Source organism: Dermacentor andersoni, chromosome 10 (assembly GCF_023375885.2).
Source record: "Dermacentor andersoni chromosome 10, qqDerAnde1_hic_scaffold, whole genome shotgun sequence".
Taxonomy (NCBI): Eukaryota; Metazoa; Arthropoda; class Arachnida; order Ixodida; family Ixodidae; genus Dermacentor; species Dermacentor andersoni.
In genome coordinates, this window is record NC_092823.1 from 59,834,271 (window position 1) to 59,857,934 (window position 23,664).

The 23,664-nt window shown below is 46.7% G+C and overlaps 1 protein-coding gene and 1 non-coding gene across 2 annotated transcripts; one reads left to right on the plus strand and one right to left on the minus strand.

The window, feature by feature from the left end:
- The first annotated feature begins 159 nt into the window (after positions 1–159).
- Positions 160–23,411, plus strand: LOC126543842 (ras-related and estrogen-regulated growth inhibitor-like). The gene is made up of 5 exons (XM_050190973.3): positions 160–334; positions 11,480–11,536; positions 14,732–14,805; positions 21,962–22,129; positions 22,993–23,411. The coding sequence occupies exons 1-5, from the start codon at positions 247–249 to the stop codon at positions 23,236–23,238; spliced, it is 633 nt and encodes a 210-aa protein (XP_050046930.1). The 5' UTR covers positions 160–246; the 3' UTR covers positions 23,239–23,411.
- On the minus strand, positions 8,809–8,892 carry TRNAL-CAG (transfer RNA leucine (anticodon CAG)). The gene has a single exon. It is a non-coding gene; the product is annotated as a tRNA-Leu (tRNA).
- Positions 23,412–23,664: the final 253 nt, after the last annotated feature.

Genomic DNA, 23,664 nt, shown 5'->3' on the forward strand with positions numbered 1-23,664 from the left:
CATATTTTCAACCGGAGCCGCTGCTATTGTCTTTTTTTTCTTCTTTTGGCATACTCGCCGAATATGAGCAATACGCGGGACGCACAGCGGCGACGCGTCTTCCTCGAGCTTCTACGAGATGGCGCAAGGCGCAGAAGTCATTTGGCGGGAGTTTTGTGATCAGCTGATCCCAAATAACTGGGCGCTCTTCTAAACTTAGAGAGGGCTGTCCGGGCCCTCGCAGGGGTGCGCGGAGTGGTGCGGGTCATGGAAGAGGACGCGGCCACGACACCGCTAGCGCCGCTGGAACCGATTAATCTCGTGGTGATCGGCAAAGATGGGACGGGAAAAACAGGCAAGTTTCGTGCACGACTCGGCGCGCACCTAAGCACGCGCACTTGCGCGATCGCGTTGTTTGTTGTTTCAAAGAGTGCGGAAGGCGTTTCTCTTCCGCCTACTCTACGAGTGGGGTGGCTTGGCAGTGTGTTCGCGGAGTTGGAACGCATTAAATCGCTTTTCTTTTTTTATTTTTTCTCCCTGCTACTCGCTGGAATGTCGCAACTGTCGCCATCTTGCGGGGCATGTCTACCGCGCGCGGCACGCGTATTCTGATAGACGCGATAATTGCTTACGACTCCTTTACAATTTTTTTTTTTTTTAAAGAGGACGGTAAACGCCCTTGCGCGTGGTAACGTTTGCATGCGTGGAATAACTTCGTGTTTGAAACTTGTGCAAAGTCGCCGGCGCGAGCTGGGATTATTTAATTAATTATGGGGTTTTACGTGTCACGCCGTAGTGGAGGACTCCGGAAATTTCCACCACCTGGGGTTCCTTAACGTGCACCTAAATGTAAGTACACGGGTGTTTTCGCATTTCGCCTCCGTCGAAATGTGGCCGCCATGGCCGGGATTCGATCCCGCGACCTCGTGATCAGCAGCCCAACACCATAGCCACTGAGCAACCACGGCGGGTCCTAGCTGGGATGAGAACAACGCGAAAATAAATCCTGAAGAGGTGTTACTAACAATGTATATAAATCGACCATATATGATCCCAACTCATCACCATCATCGAAGTGCTTTCACGTGACTCTGATGCAGCAGATTACTATATTTTTTCCCGAACTAACGCTTTAAGAGGAAAACTTAGCTCTGCGCCAACTATGATTTTGCCGATTCAAATAGACGTAAAATGCACAAACGCTTTTATGAGGCAACCTCCAGACCGACTTGCATCAAATGGGTTGCATTTAAGAGAAAACCTTAAGAGGAAGCTTTAGCTCGGGTGCTCCTATCTAAATACATGTAAAAGGAGAATTCGTTTTTCTTGGCAACCACTGCACCGAACATGACGAGGTTTGTTGCATTTAGAAGAAAAACTTCAAATATAGTGACAGTTGGTTTTGAATTTTCGATTTAGGTGGTCAATTTTTAATAAAAATGGGCAAAAATCTAAATTTTTCAGAAAGCGAAACTATCAAGTTCACAACTCTTTTACTCAGCAATGACAAATGATACCACGATTATGTTAATTGCATCTAATAGTAAATCTAAAGCGGACAAAATTGATATGTTACACATGAATCTCAAAAAATTTAGTATCATGGAAATACAGTTTTTGCAGAACTCTTGTAAACAACATAACAAATTCATGTAAGATATAAGATGACATATCGAACCTGTCCGCTTTCAATGGTCTAATGGATGCTGTGTACAGAGCCGTGATATCTGTTTTTGATGCAGAGCTATTAATTTCTAAACTTCGTGCTTATATTTTTTTCAAACTTGCAGATTTTGGAAATCTTTTTAAAAAACATTCTGGCCCTAACTCGAAATTCCGCTTCCAACAATCACTTCAATTTAACTTTTTCTCTCAAATGCAACAAATGTCACTGAAATTTTCCAGTCATCCGGGAGGGCACCCGAAGGTAAAGACTTTGTGTAGAGTACATAGAGATAAAGGGAAATCTTTAGAATTGCTTTAGAATTCGATGAGAAATGCCGTCCGGTCCATTTGCCTTGTTATTGTTAATATTGTTTAGTAATGCTTTGATTCCATTTACATTTAGCTCTACAGTTTTCACAGTCGGAACGGAACTTGTGCATGGTGAAGGACTGGAGGTGTGTTTTGGCAAATATACCGAGCGAAGGTAATTATTTAGTTAAGAGGGATAGGCGGGCTAGTTGGTGGTCGATATTGGAATGCATCGTGTAACCGCGCAAACAACAAAGGACAAAGAAGGAAACACACAGGACACATGTCCTGTGTGTCCACCTGTCCTGTCCCGTGTGTCCACCGCGCCGTTTGTCCACCAAACACCTGTCGTGTGTGTTTCCTTCTTTGTCCTTTGTTGTTTGCGCGGTTACACGATGCATTCCAGTAATTATTTGGACAAGTAGCTTTCTCAATGTCATCTAAAAACTTCATTATTAAAGACAATTTCGGTGATTCCCGCTGGATCTGCTCCGTAGCCTTTCATATATTGCCAGAATGCCTTGGCATTCGTCTTTATTTACCTGCCGAGTTTTTCAAAGTAGCACCCCTTAGCAATTCGTATGTTTTGTTTGTATTCATGGGTTACAGCACGCAAACTTTCAAAATGACAATTGTTATTAGTTCTTTGGTGTTATAAGTATATACCTCTTCTATTAACTCTTTTTAAGATATATGCCTAGTCATCCATGGCTTGTTACGCTATTTAAGTTTACCGCGTTTGATACTGGGAATGCAGCTTTCGGTAAGCTCCTTGAGCTTTTGTTTAAACTTATTCCACAATTCTTGAATGTCACAATCATCTGAGAGGCATTCAAAAAGCGGCAAATGACCAAGAAGCTTCCTTGATATGCTGGCATAGTAAACTCTGTCACATATGTACACTGTTCTGGTCTCTTCTTTTTTCTTTTATCTGCTACTTTGGTTTTAACACTTGTGACGACAGCCCAGTGGTCACTTATTCTCGGAATAACCTTAACAAAATTCACAAAATTTGGCAAGTTGCAGAAAAAAAGGTCCAATGTATTGGTGCCACGAGTTGGATCAATAAAATATTGCGTTAATCCGAAAGAATCTACGATACTTTTCATCTCCAAGTTGAAGTTTCCACATTAGCCAATAGGGAGGCCGCATGCCACTCGAGATGTGTTTGTCCGCGCCGCGTCGTCTGCTCAGCGGCTGCTGAGTTCGCGGAACATGACGTACATGCACAAAGGTCCTGACCTGTCACGTATATCGCTGTAACGTGTCGTGCGCTAAGCGAAAACAAAACTCAGTAATCCCACCAATAATCGCACAGTTACGTTAGGAACTACATTCCGCTGCGCAAGGATATTGCCTGTGTGCGCCTCGTTCTTTCGGCAGAGCTGCAAACGACATGTGAGATGGAGATTGGCGACTTGTCATTGATGGGCGCAAATTATAGATGGGCTTCATTTAAACATAATGCGAGGTATACACTTTTGACATATTTGCAGGAAGACAGTCGAAGCTTTTCGAGGACACTCATTACGGGGTAGGTTACAACCCTTCGGGTGTGCTACAGCGCCAATCCCGAAAGTTCTTTGCGGAGCGAGCACCGAGAATTGAGCGAAGAAGCGGACGGCCGGCCTCGACAGAGGCGCTCGTAGAGAATGCGGAGAGAGCTGTGCATCTACGCAGGATTCTGCTCCGCTGATCGACCATGAAGCAACTGCTGACCTGACGTTGCCCAGAATGCGCTCATTAAGTTTCGAATTCAAGAAAGACTTCAGCGTACCGGTCTACAGGTAGAAGCACTTTATCTTCCTGGAACCATTTCGTCGACAGGCTTTTGACCCATCCACTCGTAAGGTGGTTATGAGATTCCAGTGATTTGCAGAGAAAGTCATTCGTTCGAGGGTAACGATCGAAGTTCGCTGAGAACGCAAGATAGCTGACGATGTCACTGTGAGTTATGTCGTGGAAAACGTTGACATACGCAGTCGTGTACACTGGCGGTATTGAACGTGCACGGGTCCATCTACCAGTGCCGCATGTCGTTCCTCGCGTAGCGTGAACGCGTCGATCCGATCAGCTGCGACTATACCAGGCATGCAAAATACTGATCACTCAGGTTTGGTTGCATTCTGAGCGAAAGGCTGGGACGGTCACTTCACCCTACCACTGCCACTTATCGATCAACATGGCCGTCACACGAACGAACCGGCAGACGTGACGTCACGTATGCAACCTACATGTACAGTCGAACGCCTCTACAGCGAAATAACCTGTATAAAGAACGAATTATTCTCCCCCGATCCTACTGTGAGTGGTGCGGCCGTGCGCGACCTTTACAACGAAGTGACCTGTATAACGAGTTATTTCGGACGCTCCAAGCACTTCGTTGCAAAGGCGTTAGAATGTATGTATAATAAGTCCACGTATGTGGTTATATATAGCTCTGCAGCTTAGCCGGATGTCGCTGGTTCGACTCCCGATTGTGGAGGCTACGTTACGATGGCGCAGAACGGTCCACCTCAACTTTTTGGGTGCACGCCCACGTGCAAGAAAAGCTTGGCTGCTTGAGGCTACATATCGCTCAAACAGCCAGACTTCGCCGACTGTACAGCTATTATTCGCACTCTTTGAGGAGCCCTGTGTGTGCGAATAAACTGCTTACTGGTTCCTAATGCTCTATTTGTGATTTTAGTAAACAACACTTCATAACGCGCGATGTAATGAAGGAAACTTGGTAACGTTATGAATACTAGGATGTGAACTTCGCTTTATATTAATTGTGAAAACGACTGTTCATTACTCGAAAATTATTTCAAAAGTATTCAGTTTTGATTCGGCTCGCTTCTGGCAATATTTAATTTGTATTCGTTTCAGTCTCAAAATTAAATTACGATTTAAACACCCCTGTCAATGTCTTCCCTAGTACGGGAATCTAGGGAAGAGATGTGGCATTTTAAGCGGACATGTTGGGTGTTTTGAGTCTGCTCTGCCAACATGTAAGGTGTCTTGATCACCATCTAACTGTGTACTTCAGTTCAGTCGTGTAGACTGCTCAGATATTACGCGCTACTGTGATAGCCCCAGTATACTCCTGTAAATATGGGGACTCTAATGCTTGAGGACTCTAAGCAATATGGGGACTCTAATGGGGACCCTATGTAAAAAAATAAAAATAAACCCATTTCTATATCTTCTACCTCCGGACCACACTCCTTCACCAGTGAGCAACCCTCGACAATAGAGGCGGACGACCACGTGGGTCCACTTAGCTGAGCTAATGTGACAGCCCGCTAGCAGAGACCAGCTACCACTTTTGGCGCTCCAGTGGCGTAAGCAAGCGACCCCTTTAAATGACGCCTGGCTCCGAACCCAGAACTAGAGTCTTAGCAACGCCAAAAATATTCATGAATAATAATTTACCGCATGGAATACAGTTTCAAAACTAGTATTGAGAAATGTAGAACAGAAACTAAAAGCTGCATTTTTTTTCTTGCACGCGCGTTCGGAGATTTAGAACCTTTGGGGGTCGCTAACGGCGCTCCATTTAAGATGGGGATTAGGGAAGGAAGGGAGCCGAAAAGGGAGAATGACGCACATAAGCGGCATTTTCTGCCACCAACCGTCACGCCAGAATAGCGTTTATGTGCACACGTTCTGGATTTCGAACATCAGCACGAACATCATCGTCATCATCTTTAACAACAACGACGACAACAACAACAACGCAACTCATGGAATAATCCACCGATTTCTTGGCCAATCCCCCATCGTGGGTAGGAGCCACACATGCCAAAGGCTACAACAACAACAACAGCTCATGACAGACTTTGCCAGCTATTTCTGTGCTTGATGAAAGGGATGCTATGTTGCGCACTGTCAAATTCCGCCATGTTGGCCTTTTGAACCAACCAGAGAGGCGGTAGGAACCCTGCGAGCCAATCAGAGACTTCAAGATTGGAAATTTGACAGTATGGCGGAATTTGACAATGTACAAAATTGCATCCACGATGTTCAGTTGCCGTGTATCTGGAGTGTATACGCTGCCAGTCGTGGCTAATCGAAAAAAGAAAGCGTCGCGACTTTCGAATACCGTTCCGAGGCAGTCAATCTATCGACAACGTCAATCCGTCCGACACCACCGGTAATTCGTGCTGTTTTGTCCCAAACAGTCTAGCCAGACCGCCCTCGACCTCTCACGCCATCTTTCGTCACTCGCCTCTTTTACCGATATAGACCACCATCTGCGCCTACTTCCTAAATACACGATGGGAGGGGAGGGAGGGGCTATATATGCGCGGACGCGATTTACGATCGTCGAAGTCCCGGCGCGCGAAGTCCCAGTATATTATGCCGCGCGCAGAGCAAGCAAACACGGGGCTCAGCGTGGCGAAGAACGCGAAGAGTTGACAGGCGTTTACTTATATAAATGCCGAGTGTGCTATCTTTGGTGGGGCCCAACGCTGCTTTCTGGCTCTCCCTTTTCATTTCTCGGTTCCGCTAGTCTTCGTCTCTTCAATGGCCCTCCATTGTCGGTGCTGCCCCCTGGTGATGGCATGCGGTCCTTTATACAACGAGGCACGGAAAGCTGTACGCGTGCGCAAAACAAATCCGGAAAACGTGCGCACTCTGGAAAGCTGACGTGCGCGGCTGCTGAGGAAGCGGGGCTGTCGCAGCGCATTGTGTTTGTGTGTGTGTGTGTGTGTGTGTGTGTGTGTGTGTGTGTGCGTGTGTGTGTGTGTGTGCGTGTGTGTGTGTGTGTGTGTGATTTTACGGGTCCAGGGTGCGGATATTTGATGGCCTGCAGCCGTCGCCTCGGGTTTTGAAACTGCGGGGGACGTGTGATCGAAATAGCCGTGGTGCCGCACTGTCCTTTATGTTTAGCTGCACCGCGGAGGAGGCATTCGCACGGTGTCACACATCTGGCACATTGATCGACGGAATGCTGCGGGCTATAGCTTTGCAGACAGCCAAGAATCAAGCGACAAGAGCGGAATGCACGACACCTTACACTGGCGCTGACTTCAAACAAATGTTTACCGGGAAGACAAAGACAACAAATATCGCGTGAGGTCGTCATCTACAGCCGACTGTATACGTCAGTCAAACCGAAACACGAGATGTCGTACCATCACATTCTTACTTCGGGAGAGCAGCAGCCCTGTCATAAATTTGTACTGCCTGCGTAGGTAACATGTACTCATACCTCGCTTTCTTCCTTCATTTTCACTATGAAAAAATTTAAAAAATTCACTGAAAAAAAATTTCTGGCCACGCCAGAAATTTTTTTCGGGGGAGGGCGCACGCACTTGACATTGGATGGGTAAGGCAAAGGGGGATGGCGTGGGACTGGGCTGGCTGCATAGTTACACAAAATTTTTTAGGGGGCGGAGGCGGGCTAACATATCAGGTTTGCCGCCCCCTGGTGTCGTTACATGAAACGACTCGTTAGAAGTAGGGATTCAGGGTGTTCCCTATAGTCCTGGAACAGCCCACCCCGCCGTCCTCATGCATTGACGAGTCCACAGCGGAGTCGCGGATATCCGACCAAGAAAGCTTGCAGGAGAGTGAAAGTTTCCTGGACCGCATTGTTACTGGCGATGAAACGTGGATACTGCATTTCACGCCGGAATCGAAGCAGCAGAGCGTGCTTTAGAAACATCCGGGTGCGTCTGTGAGAACTAAATTCCGTTCAGTGCCGTCTGTTGGGAAAGCGATGGTCTTTGTGGGAATGCCGTGGACCGCTTCTGCTGGATTTTATGCCACAAAGGTGCAATCATCAATGCCGACAGTTATTGTTCCGCACTGTCACGTCTGCTGGCTGCCATCAGGTGAAAACGCCGAGGAATTCTCGATGTGGACAACGCGGTTATGATTCACGACAATGCGAGGCGGCGTGTGGCAATCAGAACGGCCGACGATCTCCGGTCATTTCGCTGGAAGAGTCTGGACCACCCAGTCCAAACCTCTCCCCCAGTGATTTCCATGGTTTAGACCAGCTGAGGAAGCTTCTGGCAGTACAGCGATTCAAGTGCAATGATGAAGCCAAGAGAGCAGTCCGACGGTAGTTCCACAGTCAGCCGTACGAATTCTACCGCAGGTAGCATCTCAAATTTAGTGCTGCGATGGGACAAATGTCTGAAACCGTGTGGGGTCTATGTGAAAAATAGTTTAAGGTACTTAGAACAGTGGGTATTTTTTTTTAATTACTGGTACATACGTTATTTCGGCTAATAAAAAATATGGCTAAAGACTTTATGATTCGCCCTTGTACATTGTGCAAATCTGGTTCGCTCCTTCGTCGTTTTGCAGTGGAGGCAGTTGCATATAAGTGTGCCCTTGAGCAACTGGTCTTTGAATTTGTCGACATATTTCACTTTCGGCGTCTACCGACAACGCGATCAAGCACACGAAAGCTATACTCTAGCTCTTACTGAAAACTTCGAATAGAAAAGTGAAACTATACCTAATGAAAATTACGGACGACGTCGTACGACCTCCGTGAGTAGACGCAACCGTTTAATCATGGTGGTCAGAGAGCCCACGGGCCGTAAAGCTAACTTCGGCTGCCTACTTGTCGCTATTTATTTTCGAAGTGCGTTCTCGAAATTGTTTTCTTAACTTTGAAGTCGCCAAGAAATTTCCCCATATTATGCGCTTATGCGCTCGCAAAAAAGAAGGCGATAGTCGCTGAATAGAAAAAAAGAAAGTCGCTAAACATACAAAAACGTCGCTAACTCTAGCGACGAAATGGCTAAAATGGCAACACTGGACTCACTTGATAGAGACTTAAACGTGATAGCTTCGCTGTGGCCGTGTGAGAAGATTGCAAAAAAAAAAAAGAAATTAAAAAAGAAACTGTGTCAGAAGTGGGATTCGAACCCACGCCCGGAAGACCGGACTGCGACCTGAACGCAGCGCCTTGGACCGCTCGGCCATCCTGACAAGACACACCTTAACTGAAATCACCAGGATGCCAATACATATATCAACAGACAATTTCCTCACGTAGCTGTTCGGTGCTGTTCCATTTCATTAAACGTTTCAGAGAACGCTCGATGAATTAGACATGCATAATCCATCGTGGTGACATGCACGTTTCTTTACAGACCCCCTTTTTGTTTGCTCGCAGTTACGACCACGTGCTCATGCGCACGTGCGCGTGCCACGCAGCCGCTTCAGAAATTGTTTGCAGTATAATGTCACGCTATGGCCTGAGAAACGTACGTTTAGTTTTTCTTTTATTCGCAGCTCTCACAGACGGTGGCGGCGCCACGCGCTTTGTTCGTGAACCACCGACGCGATTATCGAAATCGGCTGAATGCGTACTGCTGCATTTTTTTCAGTGCTCTCTCTCTCTCCCTCTCTCTCCCTCTCTCTCTCTCTATATATATATATATATATATATATATATATGTATATATTACAATTACTATTACAATAAGTGAGATGGGCGGGAAATGTGTCTGTCAGGAATTACTCATTTTTATCAGACATAGACCTATTTATCAATCATACGTGGTGAACCATGGGGGTCCCATAAATTATTTGAATTTGCATTTATTTCTTGCAACTATGTAAAATCTCAAGATGATACAAGTGCAAAAGGCAATGAGTGCCTCACAGAGGTATATCGGATCACGCCCAGTAGCAGCAGTACAGCGCACATAAAAAATGGGCATTTGCTACAATTTTAATAATTACACAAAGAATTGTACTTGATGTTTAAGTCTACAACATGAATGTATCGCTAGTTTACGTAATAACATTGTTGAGGTTATAGGCAACGAAGTACAATCAACGTAAATTACTTGTAATATTCAGAAGAAAAGAAGGCAGCGGATGTGTGGGACTTTGGGAGAATCACAACCCGATTTCCAGCGAAGCTGTTACTTTAGAACAGTTGCAATAAGAGTTTAAGTTTCTTTTGACTTCATCGCATACTTTAAATAGTTGCCCGTATATATACATGACTGTTCCGTTTCAAATTTTGCCCACAAGTAATGCTTTGGAGCACTTGCTGGAATTTTTAAAAAGCCAGTAATTCATCAGCACACATGTTATTTCGCCGTACGATCCACCATACTGTCCTACCTTCGTCACTGCCCTCTGCCCTCAATCTCAATTTCCGCTAGATTTTATATCGGTTAAGTTCACAGTTATCCCAGGGCAGTGGGATAAAATTCTCTGCTCGCAAAACACATTCATAAAACTCCGGGTCGCTTGCATGCGTAATTTACTGCAAATGCCATGATCAGTCCCCTGTCTTTGAAGTTTACCTACACATTGCCCATGATGTGCCCTTGATTTTCGCCAATTATAAACAAAATGTCTTGTTTAGTTCACCGAGTACATCGCTAAAATCCAGTTGGAACATGTTAAGACGCCTCAAAATAGGGAAATAAATTTTATATTTTTTCCTACCTGTAATTTCCTATCAGTAATAATTTGCAACGTTTCTAACTGCACCAGAAACGCAAAACTTTTGTCACACATTGCAGTTGCCGTGGCCCCCGTCCGCTTTCCAGAAAATATAAACCTGTTGTAAAGTACAACTATGTCGGGACACTGGGGAGCATAGCTGATAGCAGCCATATCACACGCTCGGACACTTGAATAAGAACTCCTTTTTTTACAAAGGCTGTGTTTGATCCAGCCATACTTCGCACAGAGAGTTTCCATAGCGTACCACCATCTTTCGCTAAATTTGGTTTTGGGGGCTTTTATAGTTCTCCCAGGGCAGCGGGCTCAATTCCCTCCAGCTCGTTAGGCACGCTCATAACACTCTAGAGTGCTTGCATACGTAATTTATTGCCAAAGCCCATGTATTAACCTGTCCCCATTGACTGTACCCATTAACCTGTACCCATTAACTTGTCCTTGCAGTCACAAAACAAAGAGAATCTGTCTCTTTTGTTTCAGTGAGAGTACTAGGCGAAACTAATATATCAGACATGAAAAAGTAAAAAAAAGAAGATGAGGGTTCAATAAGTATTCTTAACGCTTCTAAATAAGCCAGAAACGTTAACTAGAAGTCTCGCGCTACCCCGAACAAACAACGAAGAAAGCGGCTACGGCGCGCGCAAAAGTGAGACACGGGCGTATGTACATGACGTTGCGTTCTTGTTTCGTTTTGCGCATGCGCACTGTGCAGAACTTAGAGTCCTCGTCGGTACGCAACCATACGCTGTACTAGAATTGTCCACTAAATTGATATTCTGCCATTAGCGTGCGAAAGCAGCATTAGAAATGCAGCTCAGCGGAAATTCGAAGCGCTTTGGCACAGTTTGTTAGAGTTTGCGCACTGCCCTCAACAAACAAACAAACAAACAAACAAACAAACAAACAAACAAACAAACAAACAAACAAACAAACAAACAAACAAACAAACAAACAAACAAACAAATGAAAGAGCGATATGACTGACACCACTCGCATGCCTTTCGCTATATATAGTGCCCTGATTCGTTGACAGGATGTAGCACTTTGCGTGTGCCTAATCTCGTGGCTTTCGCTGTCCTTATCTCTGCAGCACTCATCGTCCGGCTCCTGACACGGCGCTTCATCCACGAGTACGACCCCAGCCTCGGTGAGCGGGAGTGCGTGCCCAGGGTTTTCACTAGGCGGTTCGAACTATGTTGCAGCGCCCCCCTCCCTACCCCACTTGCTTTTTTTTTTCTTTGGCGTGCTGTGTACCCTGGGACGAAAAGAAAAAGAAATTTCTCATCCACACGAATGTGACGTCATCTTATGACGATTCCTTCCTCCACCTTGCGGGAATCCGCAGAACTGATTTGCCTACCGTATCGCAAACGTGTAAAGATAAGAGGCAAGCTACCGCGAGCCGGCAGATAGTGCGGACTGCAACTATCACGCACATGCTGAAGGCACTTGTAAGGAGAAAAGAAAAGAGAAAACAGACATGGCGAAAAAGGAGCGTGGTGCGTGATTATGCACGTAAAAGTAAAAAAAAAGGAAAGAAAGAAAAAAAAAAAGATTAGGAAAGGTCAGCAAGACAAAAAATTACCGACGATTACGTTACTTCCTAATGCGAAATTTGAGCGCAGCAAATAAGCTGTTTCACCTTTTCGATAGATTGAGGCAAAGAAATCGAGCAACACATGTATGCGCTATCACAGAATTTTTTTTTTATTTTTCACACGTATTCCTTTAACAAAGACTCCACTAACAGTTCTTGACAGTCATGAAGGAAGCTTTGTGGTCGGAGAAATAGACTGATATATGTTCGACTTGGTACACCAATGCTTGATTCTCAAAGACGAGATCTATACAAGTGCCTCGCGAGGTTGTCACAGCCGTGGGACGCGTTACGAGCGAGAGGAACGGGATGTTCTCCCGCATAAGTGTTAGGAAATTGCTGTTTGTCTTTATGTCAACATTAAAGTCCCATCGGTCGTCTCGCTCATGGCTCAGAAAGAACTGGCAGATAATTTCGCAGTGGCGAACGGCAGCGGCAATTTCGGCTCGGGCGGTGCACATATACAGATCCGCCGCCACCGATCTGGCTCTCTGATTGCCACCGCACAGGGCGAACGGCAGCGGCAATTTCGGCTCGGGCGGTGCACATATACAGATCCGCCGCCACCGATCTGGCTCTCTGATTGCCACCGCACAGGGGTTGCATTGGAGGAGGAGCGAAGAAAGGAATTAAGTTCGAGCCGGCGCTTTGACAACCGGAGACTCGCAGGAAGAGGGGGGAGGGGGGCGGCGTGTACACCCAGCGGCAAACGATGGGGGCAGAAGCGCGCGCAGCAAGCGGACAACACGATAAAGGGAGGAGGGAAGAGATAGCAGCGACTGACTGATGCCGCTGACGCCGATAGTGAGTCAACCCCAGCTGCGGAGTTGGTTTCAGGGACAACGCCGCCGATGCCGACACAAACAATAAGATACCCTCGCTTCCGCAGCGCTAAGAACCAGGTCTAGCCGTGGGAAGGTGGTCACGTATTCGTCGACGTGCCGGGGCCTACGTGAAATAACCGGCGCGTCGGCAACTGAAGAGCACCCTATCCGCCACACAAGAACAGGGGGGGGGGACCCTTTCCTCCTCTTTCTGCATGGCGGCGACGGTGTTCTATGCAGTCACGTTATCTTGACTCTCTAGCGGCGTCAGCGGCATCCAGCGGTATCAGTCGGTCGCTGCTAGCGCTGGGGGGATGAAAGGGGGGCGGAGCTGGTTACGAGGCCGACGACAACGCCGACGACGACGCGAAACCCAGGAACGGACGCCAAAGAGCTGCGCTCTAAAACAGCTAGTGCCACTGTCTGGCACGGCCTAATCGCTAATGGATTCCAGGAATCGCTATTTATTGTTTAATCGATATGAACGCTTACCACACATCTATACATTGTAATGCGCTAGGTCGTTGTACATATTTTTTCCTACAGCCTGTTTTAAACGATCTCCAGCCATGAACTAAGCACTGTAATACAAATTGGTGCACAGAAACGATATTGACGACTTCCTTTTTGTGTTTAAGAAAAACCAGAAGGTGCTTATTTTTGCGCAGCCATAAATGCTTTTTGCGCAAGAACACTTGAAAAAGTTTCATCTCCTTAGAAATATTGCAAAATTCCACAATAATCTTGCATTGGCATTGACAACTCAGGATGCTAACAAACATGGATAATCTGAGCAAAGATTTTAACGCTTACGCGTCCTGTCCTGACCTCTTTATAAAGCAAAATCCAACATTCATTTCACCAATTCCGAATCGTCAGAGCATTGCAGGTAGACAACGCAGGGCCCTGCTGAACAAGTGGCAAACGCAACCGTCGAAGGGGCCCATATGACATCTAACTAAGTATGATTTGCCACGATATGTTGTCCTCCTTCCAGCAATGCATCGCCAGCTGTTGCGGGCATCACGGAATTTAGAATAACTATTTTACTTATTATATCAATTAGAATAATTCGGGGCAGTCAGTGCTCAAGACACGTTCACTTGCTCGAAATTGAGGACTAACTAGTTCCACTTCTGAAAGATTTTTGCACAATGGTGCTCCATTCATCTTTATTGCATATTGCATATTCCGCAAGGAAGCCTTTGTAAAGAAAAATAAGAAAAAGGAAGAAGAAAAAGTAGAACGCTGAATCAGAGGGTGAAGGGTTGAGGTTTAATATTGGTAATTCGCAATATTGAGAATCGATACCGATAACCTGATGGTACACTTTCACGATCGCTAAAAAGTGCACATGCCTTGAGCACTGCCTGGCTTTCTGTAGCAGGGCAGTTTGTGACAAACTGAGCGCTACAGTTTGAGAATGTTTTTTAAAAGAGAAAGAGAGCGGAATCGGAGAAATATAGTTGATTAAATGGCGTATTGGCGACAGTCGCTCAGATTCTGACCTCCGTCACTGCTATCGAACGTGGTCAGCAAGAATTGGTGTTCCGTCTCGCATCCCTTACCTCCAATTATCGGAGACAGTTCGCCGTAAATACACTGTGGAAGAATCGACATTTGGGCGAGTTGGTACTGGTTAAACATCTCGAAGGGGCAGCGCATGACGACGAAGACACGCGCTGTCCCGTGTGTTTCCTGCCTTTTGTCTTCGTCGTCTTGCGCTGCCCCTTCAATATGTTCGCCGTAAGTATGCCGTACACCCGTAATGGATTCCCAACAGGTATAGATACTGAAGCGAGTTTGCTCGGTGTTCACTTTTTTTAAATCTTTTATTGGAATAACGCTGAACTTGTGTGCGTATCTTTTGTCTTTTGTTTTTCTCGGTGGGGCCGCCTTCTGGGAACCTCTCGTCGGGCAGTCAGCGTGTACCCGTTCACGATCGAAGACGATGGCGAGGCCCTCAGTTTGAACCTCATGGACACTGCGGGAAAGGCGAGTATCGCGGGCACGAGACACTTCATTGCGAACAGCTGTTAATAGAGAGGAAACATGTCGATCGCGCGCATTTGTTCGTCACGCGTCTGGATCGGCCACGGCTCGAAGCAAGAAACATATGCACGCACGCGAGAGCGAACCGACGATTACAATGCAGTGTTTCAAGCCCGGCATTGTAAGTATTAGGACACGGCCGCGTTGCGTAAGCAGCGGTTGCATTTGGCACTGACAAGCGCCAATGGGTTACCGTCGGGCTCATCTTGTGCGCCATGCCAGAGCGTTGATGTAAACGCGGTGCCTGGAACGTTGGTGGAACGCGCGCTGTTCTTTCGTTTCGCCAGTTTTCTGATTGCGATGCACGTGCTGTCTGCTGTGTTCAGTGGTTCGCGAGGCAAATGCGCGAGTATGCGAAAAATAAACAAACAAGCAAAAACAAATGTGGCCTCGGCATGCCTGCTGCACCGGCCTCGGTGACCGTTTGTAGTCATGGTGTAGTCATGGTGTAGTCATGGTTTGAGTCCTATGGTGAGTGCGCAGGGCTCACTCTTCCAGTGCGGGGTAGCAAACTGGACGCTCGTCCGGTTGACCTCCCTACCTTTCCGCTTCTTGATTTCTTTCCCTTCTTGACCTCGAGGGAAAGCTTCAGTGCACGGAAGCTGTTCAGATGGCGCAGGAAGTCCTCAAATCTTTCCGTTATTAACAGGATAGGAGGAGAGGATCAGTGGGTGTTCTCAAGATTCCGCGGGAATTGATGGACGTCTAGATGGTGTGCGAAACATGGCGGCCATAACTTCCGGTGCTTGCAGAACACACATACACAAAAGGGACAACTTTTGGGTTGGCTTCCGTTACTCCCAGAGAGTAGTCGTTTGGGTTAGTTGGGGTGCTATTTGGACACCATCTATTGGGCTATTGGGGACTGCATAACTTCTCTTCGCAGCAAAATTGAGTTAAGGAAACGAAAGAGTCAGCGGGTACGCATGTAATGTTTGGTTCTTCCGCACGCCGGTGCTTTGCTGAGACGGCGTCAGCCGCGTGCCATGTGTTCGAACGATGCATTGTCATTATTGGTGGCAAGCAATACTAAATAGGCTGTAAAGTTTTACGTGTTGCCACACCGTCAGCCGCTCACTCTAAAAATATACTTGGTGCATGGCCAACAATGGAACTACAGAAAAGAGCACTTGTGTCTTTTAAAATCTTTCCTCTTCATTAAATGTATTTGAGGATAGGTTTATGCCTCGATGATCATTAAAGGTGACGGACTGGCTTCCAAGAGAAGGGAAGCGTAGCAGGGGACGACGGAAAGTTAGGTGGACGGATGAGATTAAGAAGTTTGCAGGGACAACATGGCCACGATTAGCACAAGACCGGGGTAGTTGGAGAAGTATTGGGGAGGCCTTTGCCCTGCAGTGGGCGTAGCCAGGCTGATGATGATGGTGCTTTGTTTGGCGCCAGCTACTCTTATCTTAGGTGATAGTTATCGCCGGAAAGCTGTCCACAACACTGAACTGTACTAATAAACACATGAACGAATATTCACGCACTGTCTCACCCAGCACCGCAATATAAATAAACGTTCGCGCAACTGAAGAGTTCACATAGCATAAATACTCACAAAACCGAAAGGTTCACATGCAACACATGCATTCACACAGCATAAACGTTCACAAAAGCAAGATGTTCACACAGAAGATGTTGGGCACTCGAATGCTGCACTCTGAATACAACAAATACAAATGCTGCATGAACACGAAGACAAAACGAACGTGTAATTAAGGGTGCCTGTTAATAGCAACAATGCGGGCAATAACTGTTGTATGACTTAGTATATTTGTGATATTTTTTATTCCTCCAAAAGTTTTACTAAGGCGCGCGCAGCGATGTTTTGAAGTTTTTCTGTTCGCCATGGACCTAAAATTTTTCCTAAGGATAGTGGCCACCTATCCAAGCCATGTAGTTTTTCCGAAAGGTTCTTGCGGGGAGCATCACGAATTTTAGAGTGTAGACGAAGGTGGTCAATTTCTTCTTCAGCCTCTTCACATGAGCATGTAGCACTGTTAGTTTTTCTTATCCTATACCAAAAACTTTTAGTATAGGCACTGCCTAGCCGGAGCCTATGAACTGTTTCTTCAACAGATCGACTAATATTAAACGGAATTCTGAATTCTATTCCAGAATCTATATTATATAATGGAGAGAGAGAGAGAGAAAGAGAAAATAATGCAGAGAAAGGCAGGGAGGTTAACCAGAGGTAGTTCCGGTTGGCTACCCTGCGCAGGGGGAAGGGTTAAGGGGGATAAAAAGAGAAACAGAGTGGAAGGGGGAGATAGAAACAAAGGGAGACAAGCACGAACAAAGCGCGTACACTACAGAGCGGTAGGGGGCGGCATTCTTAGAGTCTGTCGTGAAGCCCCGTGGACCGCAATAACCTTAATAGCGCGAGTAAGGCCTTCAACGCGGATGTTCTTTCGGAGCATTGGCCTAAAGCTTTTAGTTGTGAAAGTGGACGATTGTCCAACTGGTCCAGTACTCTGCGCATCACTTGTCTCTCAGCACTGTATCGCGGGCAGACACAGATAATGTGTGCTAGCGTCTCGTCGATGTTACATGTGTCGCACGTGGGTCTGTTGGCCATTCCTATGAGGAAAGCATAGGAGTTTGTAAAGGCAACGCCTAGCCACAGACGCTAGAGCATGGTCTGTTCACGTCGCGGTAATCCAGGCGGGAGGTGCATCCGTATGTCCGGAGACAACGAACGCAACCGAACATTCGAGTCCCACAGGGGCAAGGTACACTCACGGGACATCAATCGCAGCTCAGCCGCAGCGTCTGTTCGCGAAAGCGGAATGAAGACTCGTTGACCACTTTCATGCGCAGATCGGGCGGCTTCGTCGGCGTGGTCATTCCCGCTGATATTACAATGTCCTGGAAGCCACTGAAAGATTATGTTGCGTCCCTTGTCATGGCTTTGATGATATATGTGCCGAATTTCCGAGGCCAGTTATTCATTGGGTCCGTGGCGCATTGGGCTTCGTATGCACTGAAGGGCTGCCTTGGAGTCATTAAAGACTGTGCATTGTTGCGGTGGCTTCTGCTTAATGAAATCAAGTGCAGCACGGAGCGCCGCGAGTTCTGTACCCGTCGATGTGGTCACACATGAAGTTCTTAATTTGATTTCCTCAGATTGTGCCGCGATGATGACTGCAGAAGCAGAGCTGTTGAGTTTTACTGAACCATCTGTGTATACATGTTGCCGGAATGTGTGCACGTTGTGAATGTGCTCCAAAGTTGCTTGTTTCAAAGCTTCCAATGGCGCTCCAGCTTTCTTTCTGATTCCTGGAATTGTCAGTTGCACTTGCGGCCGGTGAAGACACCACAATGGATCTGACAATCGTGTAGCGGGCGTAAATTCTGATGGCAAGTAGGACTGATGTCTTACAATAGTTTTAGCAAAAGTTGAAAGTGGCCTTTTTGCTGGCAAGCAAGCAAGATGGTGTGAGGGAATCTGAGTCAGGTGTCGGATGTGCGCTCTCAGGACATCTGTATCAATGTAGACTGTCAAAGGAGCGTCTCTGGCTATGGCCACTGTCGCCATCGATGACGTAGTTTTGGGAAGACCGAGACAAGTCCTGAGTGCTTGGGCTTGCACGCTCTGGAGTTGGCGAATATTCTTAGTGCAAGTATTTCCTAGTACAGGTAAGCTGTACCGCAGGAAGCCCAAAACAGTGCTTTATATAGTTGCAACATTGACGGTACTGTTGCACCCCAGGACTTCCCGCCGAGAAACGCAAGAAGGTCCACAATGGCGGCCAAACACTTTGTCATGTACGAAATGTGAGGGCTCCAAGACAAGTCTCTATCAATGATGACGCCAAGAAATCGGTGCGTTCGTCTATATCGTATAATTTGGTCATTAATCCGCAAAGCATACGGGGCCATCGCTTTGCGAGTAAAAGCAACGAGTGCATATTTCTCAGCGGAAAGCTCTCTCACTAGAGAGGACTCCGTAGCTTGGAGGCTGCTACAGACGGGTGCATATCCGAACTTAAACACCCTCAGCAAAATACAACCCACACAATACAGTGAAATACAGTGACAAATGCCCATGGTGCCAGGACACACCCACGCTCTACCATATAACGTGGGCCTGCCAGAAAACAAATGCGGCACCAATAATACCAAACCCGAGTGCGGAGCAATGGGAAGGAATGCTCTCCAGCGACCGTCAGGACGTCCAACTAGGGCTGATCCGACGGGCCCAGCTGGCAGCGGCATCCAGCGGAGCCCTGGACTAGGGGCAGACGGCCATTGCCAAGAAGATGGAAGACACCATCTGACTCCGCGAAATTCATAGAATTTTCTAGAGCTAAATAAACGTTTTTCCTCCTCCTCCTCCTCCAGGCCTGGAGAGTTCTGCGCATCATTTATGAACCAAGTTTTCTTGGATTCTCTGCCGCATAGTTTGTTCAATAGACATCGCGCATCACTCGCCGCTAAAGGAAGTAGTAATAACTCATTCTCTTGATGTGCTACACGTGGCATGTGATCAGATGTTACGTTTCTTATGATTTCACAGTGACTTGGAATCCACTGGAAAGTTATGTCGTGTTGTAGATTGTTTACTATGGGGTATGTGTTCTGTATTTCGTATGTCAATGTGCTGTTTGCTTTTCTTAAGCTGATTTCATTTGAGCACAGCAATTAGGCTTGTGACTCACTCAGAATTACCCAGCGAAGTGGTTCTGACTGCTGATTTATGTAACGTAACGTAAAGCAGATGGTATTGCGTAAATTTCTGCCGTTGTAGACGTAAATTGGCAGAGCTTATGAGCTCTTTTCTCTTGGTATGCAAGTATATAAAGCGCAGAAGTCGATCTTTGTTTCCAGCGTGATCCATTGTTATGCGCGTGAATGCGAACTACGTACTTAGTGTAAAGATGTGATAAAGTTAGTTGCTTTATCGCAACTACGGGCATCTCACATTTGCGGCCTACTCCAGGAATTGATGTGACTATTTCTGGAATTGCTGGTCACTTGGGGGATGAGTCGCGCATGTAGGCCAGTATTCGTAAGCAGGCCAGTAAGTTTTTGCACGGCCGTATATATTTATGTATGCGTACAGCAGTTCTATCCTGAAGGTTTTGGCACAGTGGGCGATTAGCGTGTTGTGTCGCCAAACCAAAAAGCAGACGGCAAGTTTCCGTAAATCTTATTGCATAAAAAGTTGATTGGCGGGACTCGGCTACTACCAAAGCACTGGCAGATCCATGCGGAACGCCAAGACGTATGCGAAGTCTTCTGGCCAGCAATCTTTTAATTGTTTCCTCTAGATTACAGGATACTCCATGTAGCACAGGAGCAGATTATGCTATCCTTTGTCTAATGATCGCTGAGGGAATGCATAATAAGGAAGAGGTTGAACTACCCCATCTCACTACAGCGAATCGACGAAGAATGTTGATTAGGGAGTTGACTTCCTTCTCTAATGTTTTTATTTGGGGAGCCCATGATAGGCGTCCGCCTGTGATGATACCTAAGAACCTGTGCTGTCGCACAAGTCGCAGACGCTGAGAGTCTAGCACGAACCGGAACCTCAGTAAACCTTTAAAATCTTCGTGGAAAAAAAATAGATCGTTTATGGGTAGCTCACGCCCGTATATTTGTTGCGCATGTCAGATTTCGTTACATGTAATTGTTTGTTTATTTTTATGTTGACGTGTAGATTCGCAAGCTGCTTCATTTGCAAGAAATGTCAACTTATGTGTGTGTTTTGAAACTCTCTTGTGTTTATGCAACTGTGTGTCTCTCGGAGCTCTTTTACTATTTTCTGTGACTTGTTTGACTCTTGTACGTAGTTTCCCAAATGTTTGTGATATATGGGTGTTTCAGTGTTTCGTGCTCTTAGCTTTGCTTGCCCTGCAAAGAGGAGTAGTCTGCGCTGTTAAAGGCGCCGACCTTTCCTTGAATGACATATTAATAAAAAATTGCTGGCTGGCGAATAAGTCTTTTTTGAATAATCGCGCCTGTCATTACTTTGGAAAGGGAGCACCAAGGAATACCAGCAGGCGAGCAGACGTAAATTAGGAAAGATGGAGAAAATCGAGCGAGCTAACGCTTGGGTAAATGAGGCATTTCCACATGTACAGACAAGCAAACAAAATACACGAAATGTATCAAGGCAGAAAGCTGGGCTAGTTGGTGTGTCATCATTATTCAAAAGACTAGCGCAAAATAGCAGGGACAAAGACGGAGAAGCGCTCGTCCTGTCGTCTTCTCCGTCTTTGTCCCTGCTATTTTGTGCTAGTCTTTTGAATAATGATACACGAAATGAACAGACGACCAAATAAGCACAAAGTTGGCCATCTTCCCCGTTTGATCTCTTTTTGATAGTTTTGTGAAATCACACACATAGCTGGCGAATCTGGGAACGAAAATTTTAGTCAATCTTGATGATGGATATATTACTAGAGGAGGCGGTCAGCTATAGTAGCAGGGAGCACTTTGCGAACGAAGAGCTTCGTGAATTGAGTCCCCTGGTTACTCCTCTAGGCGGACTCCTATCATTTTCTCCTAGAGAGATGCCGAACTGGAATATTGATGCAGTATTAGTCGATTGCTTTTTATATTTACATTCCTGCTGCATAAAACCTCGAACAGAAGGGATTAAAAAAAAAAAAGAAGGAAAAAGAAAGACGAACTTCCTCTTCAATGATTTCTAAATACGCCTTTTAAATTTCGCGCTCAAATCGTGGCGTCGATGACGTCATTGCGAGTCACGGATTTCGATATTTAGTGCATTTGGGTGTTTTCTCTTCCTCAAGAGTGCGCAACAATGGCCAGGCTTAGTTTCTTTCTTACTTGCAAAAAAAAAAAAAGAAGAAAAGCAACACTATTCAGAAAGTATAACTCAAAGCGAAGTTGACCGCTTATTTTCACCGCCACTTGGCACTAAAAAAAAAACATATTTACCGCTCGTATTCCCGCAGTTCGTGTACATTCGTACGTGCGTCGTAGAACATCGGAACTCGCATTTCGCTCCTGCGACGCGTCACATGCTGGGGGCCTGCAGAAAGGCGCATATCCTCTTGCGTTTTGAAATTTTTTTTTTCTTCTCGGGGCTTGCAACAACGCCGGGCCCGCGTTCCTCTAGTCCAGGCTCGAGTCTAGCGAGGTGGACTGGGGCGACGGCTTCCTGCTGGTGGTGTCACTGACGAGCCCCGAATCGGTGCGGACGGCCGAGCTGATGTACGCCTGGTTGCAGGACAGCGCGCCGGGCAAACCCCTCGCCCTGGCGGCCACCAAGAGGGACCTCGTGCAGGTACGCCGTCTCACGAGGACTCGCCTCGCACCGTGCCTGTTGGCACAGAGACGCGAAGAACGTGTAGAGGGAGTCTTCGACTTTGGGAAGTTGCCGCGAGAAACCCGCGAGACTCGAAAAAAGGCACGACACAAGCGGTACTGATAACTGATCACTTGTCAGTACCGCTTGTGCTTTCCCGTTCTGAATGGCCTACACCTGCGCTCTGCTATGCATAAAGGGAAACTGAAACGAAACACTGAGTCATTTCATACTAGTGAAGTATCCTATGAATACTCCACTTTCGTGAATTTCGACGACACAGTCTGAATATTAGAAAAAGAAAAAGAATATCCGGGTTCCCAAACTTTAATTGGTGTTTGGGACGAGTGCCGTCCTTGTCTGGCGACCAGTTGCGACTACGGAGCGCACGACCAAGTTGGACGCGTTCTCACCGGGAAACGCTTCGATAAAACCGAACTTGTGCCGCTCGATCGTGCGTATCTCGAGCATAATGATGAAGGAATTATTTTTACTGGCCCCCTTCCGTTTACGCTACCGCTAGCGAACCCGCAAGCTCCAACATCGACCAGTTTGGCCACACGTACGCTATGCCACGAGTGAACGGAATGTGGAAGACCACCCCTAACCCTTAGTCCCACCATCGACTCTTTTTATCGTCTTATCTCTAAATTCACGAAATCAGAGTTTTGCAAGTCTAGTTTATAAGGTTCCACTTAGAGGTTCTTTCGAAATCTCTCTCTCTTTGTACGAAAACCCGCACGTTCCCACATAAACGCCATCTGATCACACGAAATCACGCTACGCAGCATGCGGATTTTTCTCTTTCATCAAAACAGTGACGCACGTTTTGAACACTGCAGGCGCGGGCCGTCAGTTCGCACGAGTTGGCGGAGCTCGCCGAGCGGTGGCACTGCGCCCTGTACGAAACGGCGGCAACGGGAGACTACGAAGACGTGGCCCGGCCATTCCTCGAGCTGGCGCGGCGGGCCAGGACGCTCAAGGCGCGCCGGCAGCTGTTCCCAAACATGGCGCCGGAGCCGGTGTCGCCGCCACCGGCCGCCGATGGTTCCAAGAGACTTTACAGAGCGAGGCAGCTCACCAAGTGACCTCCCGAGCCGAGCTGGGTCCGGGCGGGCCTTCGAACCATCGCACGCACCGAGTGATGTCGCTTGAAGAAACTCCATTCCTCTGCCTAGAGTCACCCAAAAAAGTTCAAGCGATGCTTGGTGCACCTTACCTCCATAGAGGAATTGATAAATAAATTGAAAGCAGAATGCCACAGTTTCGAAGTTCTCATTCGATTGACGCTAAGTAGTGTAAGGGTGTCCGAACGTTCGAAACTTTCGAATAACGAATTAAACACTGCTAAATTCGATTCCATCTTCGTATCGAATAGTCTTCACCTGAAAAAAAAAAAAAAAAACGAATAGTCTTCGAATAGTTCCAAAATATTTCAAATCACCAACTGTGCTCGATCAAGCGTAAGGAAATGGACAAACAAATTCGGCAAATTTAATTCCGGCGGTCGCATA